General features: G+C 39.1%; 1 protein-coding gene across 1 annotated transcript in view; it reads right to left on the bottom strand.

Moving 5' to 3' along the window:
* The window catches only part of LOC124643227 (bromodomain adjacent to zinc finger domain protein 2B-like), a 100,374-nt gene that overhangs the window by 35,426 nt on the left and 40,380 nt on the right, over positions 1-24,568 (bottom strand). The window contains exons 3-20 of the mRNA XM_047182105.1: positions 20,815-20,906; positions 11,821-11,982; positions 11,022-11,202; positions 10,415-10,497; positions 9,807-9,956; positions 9,048-9,181; positions 8,402-8,502; positions 7,717-7,801; positions 7,140-7,256; positions 6,529-6,646; positions 5,844-5,939; positions 5,068-5,184; positions 4,422-4,505; positions 3,753-3,854; positions 2,519-2,676; positions 1,504-1,642; positions 606-730; positions 74-213 (exon numbers count right to left, since the gene is read on the bottom strand). Coding sequence (XP_047038061.1) covers positions 74-213; positions 606-730; positions 1,504-1,642; positions 2,519-2,676; positions 3,753-3,854; positions 4,422-4,505; positions 5,068-5,184; positions 5,844-5,939; positions 6,529-6,646; positions 7,140-7,256; positions 7,717-7,801; positions 8,402-8,502; positions 9,048-9,181; positions 9,807-9,956; positions 10,415-10,497; positions 11,022-11,202; positions 11,821-11,982; positions 20,815-20,899 — 2,177 coding nt within the window. The 5' untranslated portion in view covers positions 20,900-20,906. The remainder of the gene's footprint in view (positions 1-73; positions 214-605; positions 731-1,503; positions 1,643-2,518; positions 2,677-3,752; positions 3,855-4,421; positions 4,506-5,067; positions 5,185-5,843; positions 5,940-6,528; positions 6,647-7,139; positions 7,257-7,716; positions 7,802-8,401; positions 8,503-9,047; positions 9,182-9,806; positions 9,957-10,414; positions 10,498-11,021; positions 11,203-11,820; positions 11,983-20,814; positions 20,907-24,568) is intronic.

Below are 24,568 nucleotides of genomic sequence, written 5' to 3'. Positions count from 1 at the left end.
TGGTTCTGAGGAACCTCAACATAGTTGAGATAATACTAGGCATATGAAGTCTGACCCATATTCTCATACATACCTCTTATTAATCTCATTCTCATTATAAACGAGCGGTTCGCCCACATCGCTGGCGGGTTGTATGTATTCGCCGAGGACTGTCCGCGCGGAAAAACTAAAGTTGTCCGTCGATAGCGGCGGACTGGGGTTTGATTCTAGGAACTGCAATACAAATAAAAATTATATAAGTTGATACTTCCTACCAAATCTTATAAAACTGAGTTATTTCGCCTTTAATCCAAGAAACTAAATTCAAATAAGTTCTTGCATTTAAACCATATACATTACATAGACAGTGTGTATTTATGTATTACACACAGCCATAGGCTTAACGGCAAGAATCAGAGAACCATGAAATCGAAAACAGCGATTAAAATATGACTCTTTTAACACGACGTAAGAGAAAACAGCGTTTTCCAAAACATTACCGTCTTAATTAGGTTGATCCCCTGACAAACGATACTGTCCATGCTCTTATTCCATTTAATCCATCCTTATACAGAGTGAAGAAAATTCAAAAAATATTTACCAGCATATGTATACTCTATACTCACATTCTGTATATCGTGCAGTGACCGCATGGTGACGCCCGCATGCGGGTCGGGCGGCGAGTACGTCACGTCGCCCTTAATGCTGCAGTTCCGGGATAGGCCTTTGATTACTGTCACACGTTTCCATCCTGGTGATAAACAGAAAATATATAGTTATTAATTTCAGATACAATGGGAAAAGAAAAGAAACGAATCTAATAAGATATTTATAGAGTGTCCAATTCGATTTTTACATGTGTAGTTAAAGAACTACGACGATTTATAAAGATGAATCGTCGCCATTATCCAGATAAATAGCAAAAAAGCATCTATGGACCCTCAAATGCAGAGACGTAGTAGTCTAATAACATTTTGACAACCCTTCAAAAATTCCGGAATATCGGGTTGCCCAGGTAACAGCTGTGCAAGGGAGCAAACCAAAATCATTCTGCCTCAACTGTTAACCTCACCTGCCCGTGGTGCACTCTACCGAACAACGGATGAAGCTTTTGTGATCGACTGGTGGGATATTAAAGGTCAGATAGGCAGTCGCTCCATGTAAAATAGTAGTACCCAGCTGCACTCGCTTAGACTCTTACCTAACATAGTTGGGTAAGCAGACTTTTCCCAACTATGTAGCTACCAACTACAGGTTACAAATCTGCGGAACCCAGCTGATCTGGTACGCAGCTGAACCCGGTTAGACTGGAAGCCGACCCCAAAATAGTTGGGATAAGGCTTGAGAGATGATGACAGATCTGCGGACCCCAGGGTATAGACTGACTAGAGACGTAGACTAGTGCTAGAGGCAGCCGCAGCTGCTTCCGACGGACACTCCGAGTCCGTGCTCGCCGTCTCGCCGAGTAACGCTTTTAATTAACAATACTAGTAGGATAGGCTGTAACCCAGGGTATAGACTGACCTAGTGCTAGAGGCAGCCGCAGCTGCGCGTCGTTGGGGCGGCGACTGGTGTCGCTGGCGTCGGAGTCTGACGGACAGCTGTCCGACGGACACTCCGAGTCCGTGCTCGCCGTCTCACCGAGTAACGCTTTTAGTTTCTCCTGAAAAAGGAATATAAATTAGGTAAAATATACTTTAATGTCAAAAAGTCTGATCCCAATTCCAACAGACTTGAATCTTATATCAGAACATTATGGCAGCTTACTCCAAATAAATATATGATGTTCAGGTTTTAAGTCACTTTCACAAAGCAGCCCAAAGGAAGAGGACGATTAATACATTCATAAGCAGTGCATCGGAGAGCACGCAAATGTCAGTCCTGCTTGTGATCTCTCTCCGGTCGTGTCGGATTGTCGTCCCATCGCGCCATGAGAGTGAAGGAATAGTGAGTGCACCTCTGTCTACACAAATGCTCGTGCACTATAATATGTCCTGCGCAGCTGGCTGATCTTCTTAGGGAGAACAGCCCCCATAGCCCCCAATCGATCTGGATGCTATTCGGATCTTCTTAGAGAAAACAGCCGCCCTGGCCGACAATCGTTCTACCCTTCATTATTATTATTATAAAAACCTTTTCAAAACTCACCAGATCAGTCTCAGCCAGCAGCTGATGCGCGAGCGCAGGTCTCAGGCCTAGGGCTCTGCTCTGGGCCAGTAGATAAGCTACGGTGTTCTTCTTGTGCACTATAATATGTCCTATGCAGCTGACCAATCTCTTTAGAGAGAACAGCGCTATTTTTATTATTATAAAGCCTTTAAAAACTTACCAGATCAGTCTCAGCTAACAGCTGGTGTGCGAGCGCAGGTCTGAGGCCTAGGGCTCTGCTCTGTGCCAGTAGAGAAGCTACGGTGTTCTTCTTGTGCACTATAATATGTCCTGCGCAGCTGGCTAATCTCCTTACATGAGAACAGCCGCCATGGCCTACAGTCGGTCTGCCCTTCATTATTATTATTATAAAAACCTTTTCGAAACTCACCAGGTCAGTCTCAGCTAACAGCTGATGTGCGAGCGCAGGTCTAAGGCCTAGGGCTCTGCTCTGGGCCAGTAGAGAAGCTACGGTGTTCTTCTTGGGCTTGCTGACGCCGCGGCCCAGGTTGCGGGGCCTACCTTCTCGACCCGCCCAGCCTGCTACCGCTGTTGTTTATAAAGATTAATAGTTTAAGAAAAAAAAATAGATTTTATAAATATTAACTTCATTTTAATACTATTCTATATCCACTTGTATTTTTTTGTCAATGCCTTATATTACTTCTTTTTTAAATATAAATATGGAATAGTATTGTTTATTGTTGTAAGTGAAATGTATAGATAAATATTGAGTATGTTATGTGGTATTGTGGGGGTGAAAAGGAAGTTATGGTTATAATTTAAATCGCACTTGTTAAAAATGATAAATTAACGAAAGTCAGTTTTTGGATAATGGCACCCTTTTTAGCAATCAAATTAATCCATTACAAATTGTTTCAAAATTAGCGACATATGGGCACTTTAAGAATTTTTCTTTAAACAAAAACATGTATTATGTAGTTAGTTATTTTTGCATCAATACAAAGTGTAATGTTAGTGACAGTTAAAATTAAAACAAAATGGATACAAATACAAAAATCTAGCACTATTCAATAGAGGACAGTGAATGTCATATTTTGTATCGATGCAAAATTATCGCATGCACACGTTATTATAATAAACAATACCATTAATCTTTCTTTGGAATATTTTGGAGGGATCTTTATGCTGAATTTTAATTTTGGATACATTACATGTAAATAATGTAGAAGAAAATGTTAACCAAATTGATACCCACATTAGGGATTGAATCGTGCGTCTTTTCCAAATTTGAAATGTTGATTTTCAGTCCACTGTTCTTTCACACTAGCGGATTTTCTCCTTTGTTTTTCTAACCGACAACAGTACGCGCGTATACGCACGACAGCAAACAATTAATAACTACCACTGCAAAGATGACCAAGCGACGGATTTATGCTCGAAATGTGTCGCATTGTTACGTGCGCCAAAAATCCACCGGTATTACAAATGCTGTTAGAGTAGACTGAAAATAATTTCAAATGTGAAAAACCGCACGATTCAATCCGTCTATGTGTCACTCAGTCCTGCCGATTTGCCTGTCAAAATCTTTTACCCCACTTTTTTGTTAATTTATCCAGCACAAAGAGCCCTCCCCAATATCCTAGTGATCACACACAACATACATTCACTGTCCTCGCTGCCGGAGGACTTGGGGCGCGGCGCGTCGGGCACGGCGGCCGGCTCCGGCGCCACGCGCCGGGGCTTCGCGCCCGGCTTGCGGCGGGCTAGTGTTCAAAGTCATTGCTTTTAAATGTTAAGTTGGAAAAATGAAAAATTGTAGGCAGTGTGATTGTTGTGTCGTAGTTTTGGAACATGTGACGTGATTACTCTAATTTGTTTTTTGTTTTTGTAACTTATCCTTATTAATGTTATAAATACGAAAGAAACTCTCTGTCTGCCAACAGGCAAAGCGCAACAGCGCTTTCATAGTAAAGCTATAGAAAAGATTTAAATGACAAATGACAGTCTACTCTAGAGCCTGAGAAAGAACATAAACTACTTTTAAGCCAGTTGCGGTAAGTGTTTCTCCCTACAGTGAGTGAAACCTATGCCCCTCCTCAGGTTCCTGACTGTATTCCACTCTTTTCACTTCAGTGTTTCGGAGAGAAAGCACAACACAGAGACCGAAATACACATACTTTCACATTTATAATATTAAGTAAGGCTTTAACATCGAAATGTTATGCAAATAATATGCAAATCACTTGATCTGATTATCCCAGGTCATTATGCAAATGATAGAATTAGATCAAATGATACGCTTATATAAAAGTAAAGTAAATAATACTTACATATCCTATCATGGCTGGAGGAGGCGTTGAGCGAACTGCTGAGTGACGTCAGTCGAGACAAGGCGTCCGAGGCTTGCGAACTCGCTGTAATACAAATATACATAATCAAATATATAAACTATAGTTATTGTATGTCCAACATAGTAGGGAAAAGGCTAGGCAGATGATGAGTTATTGTAACTTCACAGCGTTTTTACGTGATCGTCAGAATCGCTGTCACTCCTCATAGATCCCATCGAAATACATACCGAGAGTTGCTACCTATTACAGCTGCCATTAATTGTTACCAATTGCAACACTCGTGGTTTAGAAGTACTATTAAACTAACGAGGCGAGAGAGACAGTCTTTCCAAGAGGTATTGTGGTTGCCCGAGTAACTGGATTCAGAAGGTTAGGTAAGCAGTCCTTCCATGTAAAGCACTGGCTCCAAGCTGCATCCAGTAAGACTGGAAGCTGACCTCAACTTAGACAGGAAAAGGCTAGACTAATGCCCAGTTTCACTGGATGATGCTATCTGCCAAATATTTTTTTCCGGATATTGCTATCCATGTGAAACCAAAAGTAAGTTTATCTGTCAGATAAGTTCGAGCCGGTAAAACTAGTTTATAACTTTCAAAATTACAATAATTACATAAAAATAACTTACCAGGCGTAGGTTTTAACGATAGGTTTAATGGTGCATCATCATCCATTGACGAGGACTTCACACCAAGGTCTAGAGGAGAATCCTCTCCCATCTTAGTGCTCAAGTTTAGGCCTGCATCTGAAATTTAAGTGAGGTTAATGTATGTAGGAAGTTTCTAGGTGGTGATGTTAGTAGCTATGGGGAATGTTAGTAGTTTGGTGTGTTATTTAGGTAACATTGTAAAAGGGATATAAGTAGAAAATGATAATGTGATGATTAGTTTTCGGCGCAAATTTTATTGAAACTGATAATCTTGATCGTTAGTTACTTATATTGTTTAGGTATTTTTAAATAGAAATAAATAAATATAAAAGAAACAGGAAAAATCAGTTACTTAGTAATACGAATACAAACGCTATTCTTTTACTGTCAGTTATTTACAAGAGATAGAAAATAATGAACAAGTTAGCAAAATTGCGTTTCCCTAAAAATATACAATATGTAATTTATATCTATCCTACACCATAACAACAAGTAAAGCCTGTTTCCTACACCATTAGATAGTATCATCACTAACCACCAGTTGCAGAAAGATTCATTAAAATTAAAGCATTCTTAAATCTATTGCGGACTCTTTCTTTCTAAACAAGATAAGAAGTGTTAGCAATAGATTTAAAGATCCTTTAATTTTAACGAATCCTTCTGCAACTGACGGTGAATCTTACTCAAATAATCTCAAACATATACCACAAAGAAAATAAAGCAGTATATTAGTAAAGTGCGTTGGTTAGACATACAATAATCACCTGTGGATCCGGCGAGCTGGCGTTCTAGTGCCGCCAGCGACACGCCGCTCTGACTCGCTATCGTTTGCAGTAGCTCGCGGGATATACCTGGGTAGATGGATAAAATTATTAATAAGTATCACAAATATGTATTGACAAGATGATAAATATTGAGGGATGTATGTGTTTACTAGTGTGCTGAGAGATATGTGTATGTATTGGGGTAAAAATGACATACACAAAAACAAACATACTGACACATCTTACTAAATATGATATAGGTACTTACACGAAAGTTGGCACGAGTATGTACGAATCGATGGTTTCTTGCTCTGTGACGCAAAATCGCTAATTGTATTTTGATGAAACTTGGCACTATATAATTACTGGACCCATTCATGAAAATATGTCAAGTGTTAGATCGCCCATTTATCGAGGAAGGCACTTATTATTGGGCACTTATTCACTGGCGCTGCATAGTTCCCACATGATTCGGAGGAAACCGCTGGAGAAAGCTATACTATACTCACAAAATAACGAGGAAACATACTCCGAAACTACTGAACCGATTTTTTCACTGTTGCAAAGCTACACTCTTCTCAAGTAACATAAGCTATATTTTACCCCGGTACGGGTAGTACTTCCCAGGGGACGCGGTAGAAACCACAGGACACAGCTGGTAGAAGATATCACATACCTGCATAATCGGAGAGGTTGGGCGGCGGGGTGCCGGACAGGGAGTTGTGTCCGGCGCGGTCCGGCTTGTTCGGCAGCCGGATCACTTCCACCGACGACCGCGAGTTGCCGTACTCGTCCTGTCAATGTAATAATGGTAAGTTTCACAAAAAAATTAACACCCGTAAGCCCAAGTTTACCGATAGTATCACCGTCCGCTTTTCTTAAAACAGCTGTTTATTTTGAAACTGGAACGTATAAAAACATATTAAACAGTTGTTTAAAATAAACTGTCGTTTATAATGTCGGTGAACTGGGTGTGACTGGGCGTAAAAAGTTTGTCTGGATTCTCTGTTATTGCGCTATTTCATTTTTCTGCAGAGCGGGGGTTCTTTGATTTTTCTTGGGTTTTCTATGATTTCCTAAACAACAATATTAACAGTCTCCTTACCCTAAAAGCTGCCTGCCTAGTTCAGGCTATGTGTAAGACACTAATCAGCCCATTTTTTTCTGACAAACTTTTTTTAGTGTCACTATTGCTAGGCATTAGGCAGTTTGACAGTTTTTCCATATATCACCAATAACTATACATATCTAGATATAACAACATATACAAAATCCGTATGTACACACAAGTTTGGGTCGCTTGCTGGGCAGCGGCGCGGCGCGGTCGGCGGGATGCACGGACACGTGCGGCGGGTCCAGCGAGATCGTCTTCTTGCGCCCGCGGGTCTGCGTGCCCGACCCAGACTGAGGGAGAAATAGTTTCATTAGTGTTTAGATATAATGTTGGAGAGTATTAGTATGTGGGAATAGTGTAAAATAGATTATATTGTGGTGTAGACAAACTTTATGTATGTGTGGGTACTTGAGTGAAGGGTAAGTTAGTAGGGAGCCGCAATAAAGTTTATCAATGAATGTACCTAAAGCTAATTACAAACTGCTAAGATATAACCTTGTAAAACTATTGGATCGATTGAAACGAAATTTAATACACCGTAAGTCTAGCCTGAGAAAGGACATAGGCTACTTTTTAACCAGATCTGGGAAGTAGTTCTCAGGGGACGCGGATGAAACAGGGAAAATTTCTGGTTAACTCATTAAACATTACAATTCTTCAGAGTATCATTATAATATTTCTAAAAGTGCTTATCAAAAATATATAGTAATATTAGTTAGTATATAAAACTGCACGTACATGAGCTTTTACCTTAGGCCCGGCTAGCGAGGAGGTGTACTTGATGATCTCGGTGTCGGGTGGGAGTCGAACCCCACCTAACACTGAAGATGGATCACTGTAAAGAAAAATAATTCTTATTGTTTCGGAGTTACGATTGAAGTTGTGTTGTACCAAGAATTTTTAATGGTGCTTTAATATCTACGGGAAATAAAACTTTCATCAATTCGGATTTTACTTTAACCTTCTTCCCAAGAAGAGGATTGTAGTCCAAAAAAATTTTTTTCGTAATAATTTTCGTATGTTGTGTTTTAAAGTTAATCAAAAAGTTATTGTAATATTCTCACAACTACCCAATAAAGGTGTAAATATGGTTTTATGATCTTACCCTCCTTCTAAAGCAGCACTGATAGAAGAGAAACATTACATTAGTCACTTGTATTCAACAACTAATAACTAGAATGATCAACATAACATAATTGGTAATTATTCTGCACCTTTCAATATTCCAGGTAACATTAAATGAATATCCTTAGAACGATATATTTTTTATCTAAATTCACTTTATATATAGGTAGTATCTATATAATGCTGTCTTATGATTCGCGGCAATAATGCCTCATTGATGTTTTATTTCCGAAAGTTCTTCCAATACAAATTTTCCTCTCTAACATTTTTTAATGCGAATAATTTGTAATACCTAATAATGCTAGCTTACCTGAGTATAGTATGCGGCAGGCCGGTGAGGGAGTCGATGCCGGCGTGACGCCCGTCCTTGTCCGCGCCCGCCATGCCGAACGGGTACAGAGGGGACATGTTCTGTAAGGAAATATACTGGATTATAGCACTTATGTAACAATAGGATTCTGTGGATATTTATATGATGCTAGTGTAGGTTTCACCTACATAAGGCGATATTCAACACTCAATGTAGTTGAAGCCTACATACACAGCGAACAAGAATAGCAAATGGTTACAAGTACTTACAAACCAAGATTTTTGAGTATTTAAGTTTAGTCAGTACACAAAGGTTAGATTGTAATTTATATGATGGGAATTCTCGGCAGGGAATGTCACACATTACACTATTAACGGGTACGTAGTGGTTAGCCACTAAAATAACGTTAATAGTGTTCCTAATTTGCAGAATCCCGCAGCTCCAGCTTTGGGGTCTTAAAAGGCCAATTTCAGTATCATTTTTCATCTTCACAGTTGCGATTTCTGATTTCAGATTTTGGGGTTTTATTAAGCCTATTTGAGTGACATTTCTTTCCATACAGGGGAGTTTCGGGCCAGTTGCGTCCATTTAGAGACTGGAAGGCGACCCCATATTTAAGGAACAGCCTAGACACATGGTGACATACCTTCCCCTTAGCAGCGGCAGCGACAGCAGCATGGTAGGCGCCGTGTGCTGCCGCCTGCGCCAGCATGAGGTCACCGCGCAGCAGCGCCAGCTCGCGCTCCTTGCCTTTACACGATGATGATGATGATGGCTTTTCTGGAAGGATGATATGGTCTATGTTAAAGTTTGTTGGTGTGGGACGGGAGTAATAATGGCTGGTTGGGTTTGGGAGCGTTTTTATAGGAGGTGAACGTAAGAGTAAGGCCCGAGTCACATCGGAATGGTAGCGGCCGGCAGCGACGCGGCGAACACTTTCAGTACGCCCGCGGCGCCGCGAGCGGCCGCGCGTCGCCGCTGGCAGTCACTGCCATCCGGTGTGACCCGGGCCTTAAGGTCGCTAGTATATCAGGACAGCCGATCTTTTTGTTACCTGCCATCATTTTCCTGCTCTTATATGCCGCGGCACTGCCGCTTCACATAAAAACTGCATATGCGTTGGCCTCAAGGGGGTATATGCCTTGTTCTGTTATTAATCATTAAATGACCCCTCCCGCTGTGGGGGCACCGTGAGGGAGTGTCAAACTCTTACTGACTGAAACCCACACTTTTGAAACCCTTTATGCTCCAGGGCCGCGGTAACTCGCGCGGAACTAGTGTATGCCTTAATTTGAGGTCGATTCACTTCGGAACAGCATACTTAATATTATTTTTAAAACTATAAGATCTAATGGTCTTTTAACAAAACCTTGTACAGAAAGACATGAACCATTAACCAACTCACTGGAAGGTTGTGGAGCAGCCGACGGCTTACTGCTGGGCTTGCTCTGATGAGGAGCAGACACCAGGCTGTTCAGCGATGCCAAGCTCGAGAGCGACTGGGAGTGCTGCATGCCTGAGGGGGAGGAAGTCTTCGGGAGGCCGTATGATGATCCTGTGAGAAGGTGGTTGAAGATTAGGGGGGGGGTGAGAACTGTTAAAACTTGGTTGGAGGTCAGCCTTTTCACATTGGTGGATTTTTCGCTCTTTTTTCGCGGTTCGAAGGTCATTTTTGGAAAGGCAGTTGTCCATTTTTTTCCGCTTGCAATGTGAAAAGGCTGTTTAGAGTATAAAGCGCAAGCGATATATAAATTGATTGTAAGTACAGAAGAACAGTAAAACAAAATTAAATTGAACACTCTTTCACTACCCATGTTATTTTCCTATATCAAGTCAGACGTCAGAATGGCTATCACCTTTAGATGCTGAATATCTTCAAAATCACGACGGTAGCAATTGTTAGCAATTAGGTAGCAACTCTATATATATATTTCTTGGGGATCGGTGAGGAGTGACAGCGATTCTGACGTTAACAAGCTTTGCTATATGCGAATAGATACATGCCCCACTCACTCATGTTCTGAGAGTTGGAGCTGCTGGTGGAAGGACTCTTGTCTTTCGTGGACGCGCTTGATGATGTACTGCTTCTGCCTGACCTGGAAGATGAGAAGGTTTTAGTTAATATCTTGATGAAACGAGGTCATTTAAAAATCGGGATGTTAAATCAAGCAGCTAGCATGTAACAAGTTAAATAAAAGCTTGTAAAAAGGCTGTACAATGTACATACAGAAAGAGAAAACTGGTAGCCGGTGCCGATCTACCAGCGCTTATCAGTGCTGGTCCATTCTGCAACTGCATTCTGCATTCTGTTACTGTTTCAGAATGGACCAGCACTGATGCTGCTTGTAGATAGGCGCTTTCTTTCTATATACAGCCTAAGGATGAAAGGGTATAATAACCAAACCTATTAATAGAACTTCTAATTTGATTTGGATTGTCCTAGCTAGACCATTGCTATGCCAAATACCTTCTAGTAGGTATAAGTACTATAGGTAGGTAAAAATATATTAAATGCGCGGCGTTGCGGATTGTTCTACTGGTATAGTTTTCGCGTTTACCCTCAAGCTCTATCCACGAATAACCATTGCAACTGAACTAAATTAGTTACAACTGTCCTTACCTCTCATTTCGACTAGACAATTTCCCAGGTTTCTGCGGCTGCTTCAAGCCCCCGCTGCCGGACAGTGCCGACAGTGCCGCGTAAGGGTCAGCCAACGGCGGGAAGTTGAGACCTGATGCCTGTAGCCTGGCTAGGTAGTCCTGTGCCGCTAGGTGTGATGCCATCGACCACCATGCTGCACCTGTGAAGGTTAAGGGTTATCTGTAGTTCTGGATAGATTAACGGCCGTTTTCAATATTTAATCTATATGTTGTTTTGCATACTAAAATTATGGATAATGGATAATGTCAGCAGATAGATAGAATGTTGAAATGGCCGTAAGGAGTAAAGGACCTGTGTATAATGATGGTGATGTTTGATTATTATTTCCAAACATGGATAGCTGTGACACTTTATTTATCAGCAATCTTTGGTAGTCCCTTATTACGGGTTTTATAATGAACTAATGGTGCATTCGTCAGAAACTGCTACTAATACTTCTTCTTCTTCTTTCCTGTCGATGACATGTATTACTAATACTATAGATAGGGTACCTAGATCGTTTTGGCGTTCAAGACAGGTATCCAAAGTTTATAGGACAGAAAAGTGACTAAATAAAGAGCTAATCCGAACTTTCTTCACAAGAAACGCCAAAGACTGACTTAGCCAGATCTTTAAATCAGCTGAACTTCATTTAGTGACGAGATGTCACCAGATTTCAAACTGTTTGTTACCCTGACATTATACCTATGTGTATCTTTCTTTTTTCTCAAATTACTACTAAAAAACAACAAAACGGTCATCATACCATCGTACTTACTGGCAGCGGGGTGCAAGCCAAGCGAGGCGGCCTGGTTGGCGGCCACCCCCAGCGTGGTGGGGGGCGGGTAGCGGGACCCGAAGCCGAAGAGAGCAGCCTGCGCCTGGGCTTGGGCCGCCGCCGCCGCCCCACCTCCGGCCGCGCCATCGCGGCCCCAGTATGCTGGAAAAAGAGAATGAAGAGTTAGTATAAAGAACAATATAGATAAATACTTTTTCTTTAGTGGCTTGAATCCTAAAGGTTCCACGAGTGTGCGCTTATGTGACGCTCGCAAATGTCTCTTGTGGTCTACTCGCTAAAGCTACTAACAAATGGGACCTTTTGCGTGTGAGCAATTCTAAAGTACACGCAAAATTGCAATTTTTATGCGCTAACACAATATCGGTAGTGGAGTTGCGCCGACGCATATGTACTCATTTTGTGTTTACGAACAATTTTGGTGGTATCTCACACACGGAAGACACAGTAGTATCAGTATACTGCTAAGTATAAATAACCACAATCGAAATATTCGATATGAACAATTTAACACAGGTAGATTGTGGAAAAAGGATAGTCCAATGACTCTTCTACACATAATTCTCACATTTCGAATGCTTAAAGTCATACTGACAGGGTATGTTTCATTGCTCAGTAGTTTTGACACGGACAGCGACATAAACCAGCTTTTTCAGAATTCCAACAAGATCCAGGGTGAGGTAAAATACATATGAGTGGTAATAACAAAAACAAGTACAGCTTTACCAGTCTACATTATACACACAATACTATAGTATATATCAATGCCAAATGATGTATGAATCACGGGGCACGGACATTATAAAGTCGCGATTACACGATCACTATACTTCGGCCGTTCAGAGAATGCGTTCCTGACACCTATCAGTTAGTCACGACTAGTGATGGGCACAACATAACACTGAGTTCGTTACCGTTCCTTCAAAATGAACCGCCGCATTATTTTAAGATTATTTTCGTTTTAAATTGGCGGAATCATTTGTTTTATATTTTAGTTATTTAAGTGGAAACCAAAAAAAGGTAATATTCATATAATAAAATTGTTTTATTTATTCTTTGTTACAAGTACATTGAATTGAATGTGCGAACAGAATATTAATCAGACTCCGATTTGCTTGAGGAGGTGGTGTCTTCATCATCATCTTCGCCTACATGTATAATTATATTATTATCAATAACAGAATCAATCCTGATATCTCGGTCTAACAAAAGCCGGGTAATCAAATAAAAACAGATCGAAAACACTTGAAAAACGTGGTCTATGCGCACGAAACGACAACGGACGACTGTTTTAGCGTCACAAAATGGCGGCCCATAACGCCATTTGGGGTTACCATTTTTAATCTAAGTATAAAAATGCGGTTTGGTCATAGTTTTATTTTTATATTTCATAAAAGTTATAATTAAGTCTTATAGTCCATTATTTTCCAATTCTTAAAAAGAAAATCAAAACGTATTATTTTATATTATAACTGTATAAGAACAGATTACGATACTTGCCTGTTATTTTTAGCACAGCACTACAAAATATAAACCGCTGACATAACCTTGTAATAGCGCAGTATAGATTTAGAAAAATATTGTTTACCAAGTTATTTGACACTCAGTTTGGCACAAAATTATAACATTCATTGATTATTGATATAATAATGTTGTTTTAATGCTCCTCAATTGTTAAAACGGTAAACAACCAGCAAAAATATTTTTATCGTAACTGCAACGCCATTGCAAAGTTACGTCGTCAGTTCAATCGCGACGTGTCAGGAACGCATTCTCTGAATGGCCGAACATAACAAAAATTATACAGTGAAAATGTTATCAATATTTTCGAAGATGTACCGTGGACCCTAAGACTTCATGATCCTTTGTATCCTAGTTCTCCTACATACAAGTATAACCATACACCCGTTTTTTGGCGGGTGACCCATTTTCAAGCTAGTCAAACACGTCCCAAAATTCCACCGTTTCTTCGAAATGGGAAAAAGAAAAACAAACTCTCTGTATGCAGTCACGTTCATGCCCAAAACCTTGCTCACAAGACTATCCTTTCTCCACAGCATATTAAATACTCCACAGCTGATTTCCACATAAGATTTCGGATGCTGGTGCCATTAAATAAAACACATAGCACGCAATTAATCCGCGGGAACAAGCACTGGTTATAGGTACTTCTAGAGGTAATTAAAGCTTGTGGCACATTATAGCAGCACCGCAACAGCACGGCTGCAGCACGGCGTCGCCTCGAATTAAGACTACGGCTAGCTGCCAGCGCGCCAACCACGCGCTGTCCGCTCGCCGTCGGCGCGCCGTCCGCTCGCCGTCGACGCGCCGGCCGCGAGGTGTAAGCTTGCTGTCACCGCGAACTCAATATTATTTTAAGACGATTATGATTGATGTTATGATTGATGTTATGATTGAACACGACGTAATGACGTTGTTTCGCTGCCGGCTCGGAGTCGGCGCGCAATTAGCACGCCGTCGGCGCGCTGTACGCATGAGGTCAGCACGCGGGCGGCGAGTCGAGTTGTGTGGAAGCAGCAAGCACGCTGACTGCTCGCCGTTGGCTTTTTCATATTGATATTACAAAATATATTATAATATACACGATTTAATGCTCTAAATTGAATGACAACTTAAATGCTGGTGTGGAGCCGTGCTGTTGCGGTGCCGCTATAATGTGCCATAACCTTTATTCTGCACATAGTTCTTATTGCCATAAACAAGCAACGATTCGTTCTGCGGGCGGTAACTTGGCGATTGTAATATTGAGCATGTGACAAAAAGCAAAAATCTTTTATTACTTACTTTAACAAAAAAAGGAGCATCTAATTTTGCCCTTTATACATGTATGTTTGTGCGGGATTATTTCATGCGTCTTAGGTGTCATTAAAGTTAGTTTTATAACTTCTGTGGAACTTAGGACTCATGTGAACACATCTCAAGTTCCACATCAGTAATGGCCGACTAATGGCACAGAAGATTACTTATTAATAGACCATTGATGTGTAATATTTTCAGCATATTATTCACAGTAATCTGTATTGATATAATGCGAAGCTTCGTGACTAATCAGAAAATCTTAAGAGCTATGCTTTTAACCTAAAAATATTTTGAATCTAGTATTTTAGAAATGTAATGTCAGTGACCACAAAGATTTATTCGGCTGCTGAAATTCAAAACCTGGTAAGTTACTTTAAAATGTATGTCTAAGAGCCAATGTAGCCTGAAAATAAAGGTATTTGATATATAAGTAAATATGTTTCTAAGTTTACCTAGATCTGATTAAAGATAAGCGAAATAAAATCAAGTGAATCTGGACTCATAAGACAGTCATAATATCAAATAGTCTATGCCTTCTTTAAAAGCTATGCCTACAATAATAACGATAAATTATACGAAGAATAATACTTTTCATTACTTAAGAAGTTTGTTATTAACAGGTTCCGCTACTTATGCGATTTTAATCACAGCCAATGTAATTATTTATAGAAGGAAGTTTGAAATTGCGGTTATTGTTTACAAAAATGTAAATTACAGTTAGGTACTGGGTTGTAGTGGTGAGCAATGGAAATATTATTATTTAATATACTCTAGAATTCAATTCACTTAAAAAAGCGTTAAAGTACAAACTATGTAGCTTCCGCCCGCGGCTTCGCCCGCGTCGAGTTCGGTTATATAGCATTTCCAAGAGAACTCATCAAAGTCCAGGATAAAAAATATTCTACGTTCTTTCTCAAGGTCAACTCTATCTCTGTGTGCCAAATTTTATTAAAATCAGTTCAGTGGTTTAGCCGTGAAAGCGTAACAGACAGAGAGACAGAGTTACTTTCGCATTTTTAATATTAGTAGTGATTTAGTACAGATAGACAATAACCTGGGAAACAAATAGGCTAGTTTTAAACCGTGTGCGAGAAGTAAAAATTCCCTCGAGATGCAGGTGGAACCGTAGGCAACAGCTAGTTCTGCCAATATTGTAATTTACGGGTAAACTGACTGCTCATTCATCAATTTTGTCATAAAGTAAGGTAAAGCATTTTCGTTATTTATAGTACACTTATTAGTAGCCATAAACCATTGATACTGTCTTACTTGGTAGGTTTTATTGTATAAATGCTGCAATTTATTTGTGCCTTTTAGGGTTCCGTATGTAAAGGGTGCAACAAAACCCTAAGGCCTAGTGATGTACGTACATTCGAAAAAAAATACGTAGGAATTTGTAAAGCGTGTTCCAAACGGTAGTGTAGTCCGGTGTCCCATCAGAGAAAAAAGGGAATCAGTTCACCTCTTATGGATCCGCACACGATCCATATAGAGGGTATACGGTCTTATCATAGAGCTGTACCATTAAAATCATAATAAGTGAGTAAATGAGTCCCAATTTTAATCACCGAATAACAAAACAATATAAATACAATGTATTATGCGTTTTATCTCTACGGAACCAATACTACAAGAGTGCGTTTCACACTTACCACGTTTTTGACCAATTTCAAGAGACCCGGCGAAGTGTGTCGGTATCAATTAAACCCATGTATAGAATACACAAACTATAATATTACTCCTTAGCTCTCATAAACACCTCTATGACATAGGATTTAACGTTCAGAATTGTATATCAAAAGAACACCTGTCAACAGTATGTTTTATAACCATATGAGTAGGCATGTTTTTATGTTTATAGACTTGTAAAGCTCTTTGTGCCTACTTCTGTGCAAATGTGGCTATGGGAATGGAGTTCTTATTAAGGTCTATCTATCTATATTCTTCATTGGTCATTGTCCATTTGTCAAGAAGATCGAGCACTTATTATTTAATTCTGAACTTCATTCTCTAAGCCGAAGAATTTGTTTTCGTTTGCTTGAACACGTTAATCCTAGGGACCACTGAGCCGATTGAATCATCATCATTAATTTAAGAGCCCAGCTCTTGTCGGTGCAGCTCCTTCCATTTACACCTATCTAGCGCCGATTTGAATAAATACTGTTTATTTTATTTCCCTTAAAGATGGGCATTACATTAAAATATGTATCAAGGAAGGCGTATATTTATCCGACTGCGCAAACTTCATATTTTTGCCTATTTATAGATAATAGGTACGGAACCCTTCATGCGCAAATCTGAGTCGCACTTCGTCGTTCGTCGTTTTCGCCTTCCTGAAGTCACTCTTCAGTAGTTTTTGAAATACATCATATTTGTAAATAAGCCCCTTAAATCAATTTTCTGCTTACTCCATCAACCAAAAGCAGTCGCGACAACAATACCAAAGTAAAGTTAAACCCAGTTCAAACACTAACAGTGAGTCCCTTAACCACGGCAGTTCTTATGGTGTTTTAAACTGCAATAGTGCATGAGAAAGGACAGTTAAACCACAGTTATACTAACTAAGTATAACAAACGGTTTCTGCACACATTTTTACAATTAAACAATGTTTTTCTCACATTCCTTCATGTTTAGATCGTGGAAGTTTTATATGGAATTCTGTTTTGTTTCGTGATATTTTTTCATTGATATGTTTATGTGTTTTGAGCTTGTGGCTAAGTTACAGCCGTACGGGTCGATCGATCAGAAGGCTAAGCAAGGCTTGGAGTGGTCGGTCCATTGACCATTGACCATCGTATCATGAAGAGTTCCTCCGTGTTTCGGAAAATCACTTTTGTCTGGGTCCTGACTTTAGTCTTTACATGTAGCCAGGGGAATAGCAAGCAGTCTTACCAAGGGTGGCCCGGGTAACTGGTTTGAGAAGGTCAGATAGGTAGTCGCTCTATTTAAGACATTGTTTGGCTAACATAGCTGGAAAAAGGCTAGACAAATGTTATACACTTAAAAAATGCTACGTTTAAATGACACTAAAACATCAAACTTCACACCACCAACCAGATCCATCAACGTAAAAATCACCACAATCCTTAACAAGAAGTCAAATCACCTACAAACATAACACCACCATTAAAACAAACGATAATCATCTTTATTGTTACAACAATAAGAGTTATGCAGTCAGCAATGTTATGTTTGCTCGAGAAGCGCTGGGTGCGGGGTCGGTGACCTCAGTTTGCGTATATGGTTTTGTATCACGCGAATGCAGGGCTGTCACATTGCTGATTGAGCTAGATAAGAGGTTCACATATTTGTTCAAGACATTATCGAAGACTAGGTTCTTCCCGTGGCTTTAGTTGTACAGCTAAGATTATTATATAAACCACAATAACCTTGGTCAATGTCCTAAACATAGTAAAACATATTAAACTGGCTTGAATACCACATGAAATGCCCACTTAGGTATACAGCTAATACGCATTATAGCTTAGTAAACGCAGTATACTATAATGTTAAATATTATATATATTTATTTATTTATGTATGCGGATTTTAGAGCACACTGCAATATTTTAGTCGACCGATAGTTTGATCGGGCTCATAAATTGTGTGGATGAGTGAAGTATGAGAGATGAATGGTAGTGCAAACATTACATCAATAAGATATCCAGCCAGTATCAAACCGACTAAAAAGTTTGATTACATTGCAAATAAATTGTGTGGCTAAATGTAAAAGCTCTTAGGGTACTTCCTTCTTAAGGTTTTAATCTGTTTGACTAGATTATATTAATCGGTTTACCAGTTCAGGTGTAATGGCTTAGCAAACAGACATACTGAGTAATTATATTACAACTTACTGGTATTAGGTATAATTGCGAAAGTAACCCTGGGTATCAGTTACGCTTTTACGATAAAACGGCTAAGCAGATTTACATGAAAAGAAGCTGTAACGGTAAATAGAAACTTAGGTAGAATGAAGCTAGACATAACTTTATTCTATTATTAGGTTTACATAAACCTATTGTTTATTGAAGAACTAGCTTCTGGCAGCGGTTCCACCCGTTCCCATCCCGTGGGAACCTTTGCACGAACCCTGATAAAAAGTAGCTTATAGCCTTCCTCGATAAATGGGTTATCTAAAACTGAAATATTATTTTCAAATCAGATAGATTTTATTTAAAATCTATAATGATCATAATTTTATACACTAACTAGCTGTTCCCTCTGGTTTCCCCTGAGTACAGGGAGAACATATTCCTGTTTCCGGGGATACCGATTTCCTTTTAGATTCTAGACTATCTGTGAGTGTGATTCAGCAGTTTAGGGTGAAAATGCAACACATACAGACAGATTTATATTCGCATTTATAATACTAGTATTATGTACAACCCTACCAATAGAGCTTGTTCAACGGTTTAACGACAATACATGCAGTCCAGCGAACAAAAGACAAAGTTATTATTGGCGACTGACCGATCATCGGATACCGCTTACTGAGAACTCTTGAACTTTACAGCCATTATTGTTTAATAGTCGTGGGCGTTTTTTGGAGGGAGTGGTAGCTAGGATTCTTAAGATCCCAAAGTCCTAAGGCTTCTTGGCTCTAATTGCCTAAAAACGAAGTTCTGACTGGCATAATCATCAGTCTATTTTATGATTCCAATGTTAGAGACAGCCCCTGCAGTTTTCTTATACAGTGAGGGATTTTGGGAGTCTTTCCCTGGCTCAGAAATGACCATCATACCGTGATACTAGTGTACGTTCACAAGAGCCTGCAAAGGCCTATTTGAAATAAAGACATTTTTTGACTTTGACATATAGGCCGCAAAGCAGCAGTGATCGGTTGCGAGTGTGCTGGTTCGATTACAGGCATTACAGCTCATGAAAGTGAAGATGTAACTTTTTTATCAGTGCCTAATCAAAGCTCTTAAATCGCCCAAAAGCATCGCACATCGTCAGATAAGCCGACGTAACAAAATTGAATAAAAAAACCTACAAAATTGTGTAAACTGTGCTAAATCAATACAAAAACCAGCTCATTGTTTATTTCCTAACCATATTTTTTATCAGGCTTCCACTCGTAAATTTCTGAGAAAAACACAACCAATTCTTCAAAGTTACCACGGCCAATACCCCAACAGATCAATAAGGCATTTTCTTGGATTCCCAGATCAATATGGTAATAAGGGAAATACCGAGGTGATAATAAATTCTGTACGAGTAAGCTGTGAGAACGGATTGTACGCCAACAGTTGCTAGGCGGAATTAGTGGGGTGGCCAGCGCGTTACACTTCTTGGAAACGCCAATCGTCTGAATTTTAATGGCAGTTAAATAAGTATTGGTGATTGTTAATTTTGAATGGATGTGGTTCGTCTTTTTCTCATAGATTTATGATCCCAATTTCTGTTCAAATTAAGGAAAATGAATAGTCTCATATTTTAGAGAACGCGACTGTTATGAGACCCTCCATTTTTATTTCTTCTGGAACCCTTTGAGTACCAGAGCCGAGGTAACTCTTTCGAATGCTCACGCAGCCTTAGCTTCTCTGTCTAGTAAGACAGAGAAGTATTGTTAGTATTGCTCTAGCTCCTAGGATATTGTGTTCGATTCCAGAATTGAGTTGCTAAACAAGTTTTTATTTGACAAAACAGCTCATGAGTCAGTTGGCGGCTTTCCCTTTGTCAGGGGCACTTTAAGCCATCTTCCTTGGCTCCTAACTTGGCAACAGCCATGTTAAAGGCTGTCAAATGGTTTCTAGAACACTTTGGCACAGCTTCCTATTTCATGTTATTGTAGTAAGATGGGTCAAGGTACAAATATAATTAAGTAGTAGCTCTCATCAAATGACTCTACCCCTCTGAAGTATGCCATTAGATGGTTTGCGCATCGTAGAAGTGCGTAATGCTGCTCTGTCAATACATTTTGCCTTTTACGCAGTCACTAGCAGCGTCTTTACAATAATTTGTCGCGCTATTCCATGCTTGTTTTTTATTCTAGAAACGCTAGCTATCAATTGTTTTTATCGCGCGTCTAGTGCCTAGGGGCATTTCCCACATAAAATTGCTGTAATTGTTAACTTCAGAGCTGCATTTGAGCAAGAACTGTACCTATCGATACCTCGAGACTTAACAACTGTATCGATATTTCATAAACTTACCACCAAATAGGTTAGCGGCATCGAGCAAGCCATCAGGGGGCGCCTTGCCGGCCGCGTCGCCGCCCTCCGCGCCTTCCTTGTCCATAACACGCCTGAAACATTAGAAATTTATTGTTAGATTAACATAGAAATACTTAAACATAACTTAACTTTAAAGTTTAGTTCATAATCATTTATTCATAATATATGTACATCAAAGTGTAAGTCAATACAACATTTGCATACTAAAATATAATAATTGTGTGAACCAAGCAAAAGAAGAGCTTATGTGATAATAAGTTATAGTTAAATTAAAAATAATTATCTCCCAGTTTTCTAAGGCCCATTTTCACACACAACATAACCGTCTTTTTCTCGTAAAACAACTGGCACTTTGAAAATCGAACGTAAAAATTCATAGCACAGTGATCATTGTTTTAAGAAAACTGGCGTTTATGTTGTTCGTGAAAATGTCCGTAAAAGTATTTCTGTCGGAGAAAACGTAAATGTGAAAAAGATGGAATTATATTTGCTTTAAATGTAAGGTTTTTGTATTCGGCCGTGAAACTTCCAAAAAATTTAGCAACTTTTCAGTTGTCATTGCAACATTTGGTTTAGTATTCCAACAAAAATCCTGTATTTCTGTTACAGAAACCTATTATTGATTTTATAATATTACTCTGATTCAATATGAACACATATTCAAGTAGGTAACTAGGTCAAGGTTACCCACGATCTCGTATAACGGCCATACAGCTGATTATGTATAAGAAAATTAAATAAATATCTATTACATATCTATATGCACTAGACATGCCTGATCCATATTTATTAAAGGTGAAGAGTTTATGTGCTTGCTTGACACGCTAATTTCAGGAAATGCTAGTCCTATTTGACAAATTATTTCAGGGTTCGATAAGCTATTCATGGAGCCTTATGGATGCTTATGGAGCCGTAAGTTCCCACGGACGACACGTCGCTGAAACCGCTGTCAAAATCTATTATGAAATAATTTTCCTTACAAATAAAGATAAGTACTAAAACCAACATAATTAAATTACTGACTAAATATTATCTTTAATATACTCGTATGTAATGAGCCGTGGGTATTTCTACGTTACCCCATACCCCGGTGGGGGAAGTTCGACGGGGGAGAATCCCCCCGCGTTTGTGAATGAAGGTTATTTTTTAATGAATGCGTACTCTGGTACTACGGCCTACTGAAATATTATTATTAATTTACTATAAGATGTTTTTGAACACTTCTGTGGAATATTTTGACGGTTTGGTGGACATGACTATGAGTAAACTCTCTTTATCTTAGTGAACGACTAATATTAGTAGGTCTTTCAATGTAAAGCACGTCTAAGAGTCACCGCACACTGCAAACTTTTATTTTATTTTATTTTATTTGGGAAACAAACAGATTAGTCGAGGGATATTTTATCACGCTCATAAATCAGTATGGACATGAATGGTAGTACCAACTAAAAAGATTGATTGGATTCACGATTCAAACTTCAAAACTAAATGGTTTACCAACCATAGGGACAACTATCGGCCAACAGTTTAGTCTGCAATCTAACAACACTAGAAACAAAACCCTACTTATAATAAGAAAAACAGTAGATAATAACATGCTGCGAACCGTAATACCATTATGTTAAACACGCATAACCGTAAACGCATTTGCCATACATCTAGCGCATTTACCGGTCACCCATCACTTTACAAGCCGTGACTTACGACCCTTTCCTTTAACTTAAGCCCAAGTTTGCTTACAACTTAAACATCAGTTGTCTTTTTCCCAACTATGTTGGGGTTCGCTTCCAGTGTAACCAAACACTAGTACTGGTGGTACCAGTGTTTTGTTTTTGGCATCTCGCAGTTCAGCCTAAGAGGCCGTGTACTGCTTAAACCTTAACCGGATTTTTTTCCTGTGGATGCCTAGAATTTAAGGCCTCCAGCCAGGGGCGATATCAGTGTTCTACAAGGAGCGGCTGCCTATCTGATCTCCTCACCCCAGTTACCCGGTCCACCAACTATCTTTTAACAATCAATTTTCATCTATAATTCACTAACCAATCATCAAACTACTAACAAATTGTTACACATACGAAGTTTATTTACATTGCCCATTTGTTTTTATCAATGTGTGCGTCATAATCGTGCGTATGTATGTGTGAAGATGTTATCAGTAAGTTTATCGACCGTAAAATATCATAGACAATGGAGTAGGAAGTTCTCAGTTAAAATGGTTCATGTGTGTTCAAAATATGAATTTAATCGTATGTAAAAGTATTATTTTACAACAAAGAAATGCTAATAACATTTTTGAATCCTCGTGATTAACCCTTTAATTTGATATCAACATTGCAAAAAATACCTTACTGCATTCCCCATATTTTCAAACATACTTAAGTACCAGCTGATCAAAATCTATAACAAATAGAAATATGTAATCCACTAATTACACGTTCCTTGATAAATACAGCCTTCGGATATTAAAGTGTTTTTTTTAAGATTTGGTTTTATAACTTTGTAACTGAACCAGATAATTAAAAAATCTATAAGCTGGGAAATATTTCATACGGACCTTAAAATAACCAAGGTCAAAGGTCATTGACCTATATCCAACCTGAAAAATGAAAATCTACTGCCTACCCCAAAAAAAATCTACATAGTAAAATCAGCTGAGCCCCATTTTTTCTCACAAAATTCATTCACTGCACCCTCAAGGTTACATACAAGGATAATGCAATAAGGAAACCCCTCCCCCTCCCCTCACCGATTCATACCCCTCGCTCAGCTGATAGGGGGGTAGGTACCACCCCGAGGGGGTGTACTACCGTATAGCATTAATATATAAGTAGGTATGTATGTCAGTTGACCTAGGTCAGAAATTTGACGTCATGACTTCATGAGATACAGGTAAATAAATTATTTATTTTATCTTAATTACGAAGGCTTTTTATGTGGGGAATATTTTATTTTAGTAAATGCTAAAGTTACCTTGCCTGTCCGTTGTTTACGTTCTCACTATAAAATGAACTGTTAGTAGTCACAGATCGACTGACTTAATAAGCCCTAGTGTCAAGAGATTCTTCAAATCTTCCTGACAGCCTCTGACCTGGAATATCGTTACCATGACTACTATCAATACATATGTAGGTATAGCAGCCAGGGACGATGACTTACATTACAACCCTCGCATACTGCAAACTTTTAGTCTGCCAAGGCTTATAAATCAGTATGAATATGGTAGTGCACCCATTACAACAATCAGGTATCAGACCGACTGAAATATTTCATTGGATTAACGATTACCTGTAAAATGAACTGTCAACTAACCACCTATAGGCCGACAGTTCAGTCTGCATTGTGCAGGAACTAAAGTCCTTTCCTAGAGACGAAATTACATTACAAAATGCTGACTTAACACTGAAATAATTTACCCTAGAAAGCCTTTAAAAAGGGCGAATAATAACTCCTTTCTTTCTTTCTTTCTTTTACTGCCATATCTTATCTATAATTATCGCAATAATGATTGGGACAAAGAAGTGTAGACACTTAATTTAACACTTTCGTAGTAATTAAAAGGTTTTTAATGAGGGTTCGGGGTCTTAAAAGACAGGTGAGGCTATAAAACTTTTAAAAAGCTATCATCATAGTAAATGTATTACATGTAGGCAGGGTTCGCTATTAATTAGCATTTTATATTGGAACCTAGATAATGACGATAATGGCTTTTAAAAAGTAGAAATTGCCTTCAAAA

The sequence above is a fragment of the Helicoverpa zea genome, chromosome 27, assembly GCF_022581195.2.
Source record: "Helicoverpa zea isolate HzStark_Cry1AcR chromosome 27, ilHelZeax1.1, whole genome shotgun sequence".
In the NCBI taxonomy this organism is placed as follows: Eukaryota; Metazoa; Arthropoda; class Insecta; order Lepidoptera; family Noctuidae; genus Helicoverpa; species Helicoverpa zea.
The sequence above is the reverse complement of the archived record's forward strand: the minus strand, read 5'-3'. Positions and strand labels throughout refer to the sequence as shown.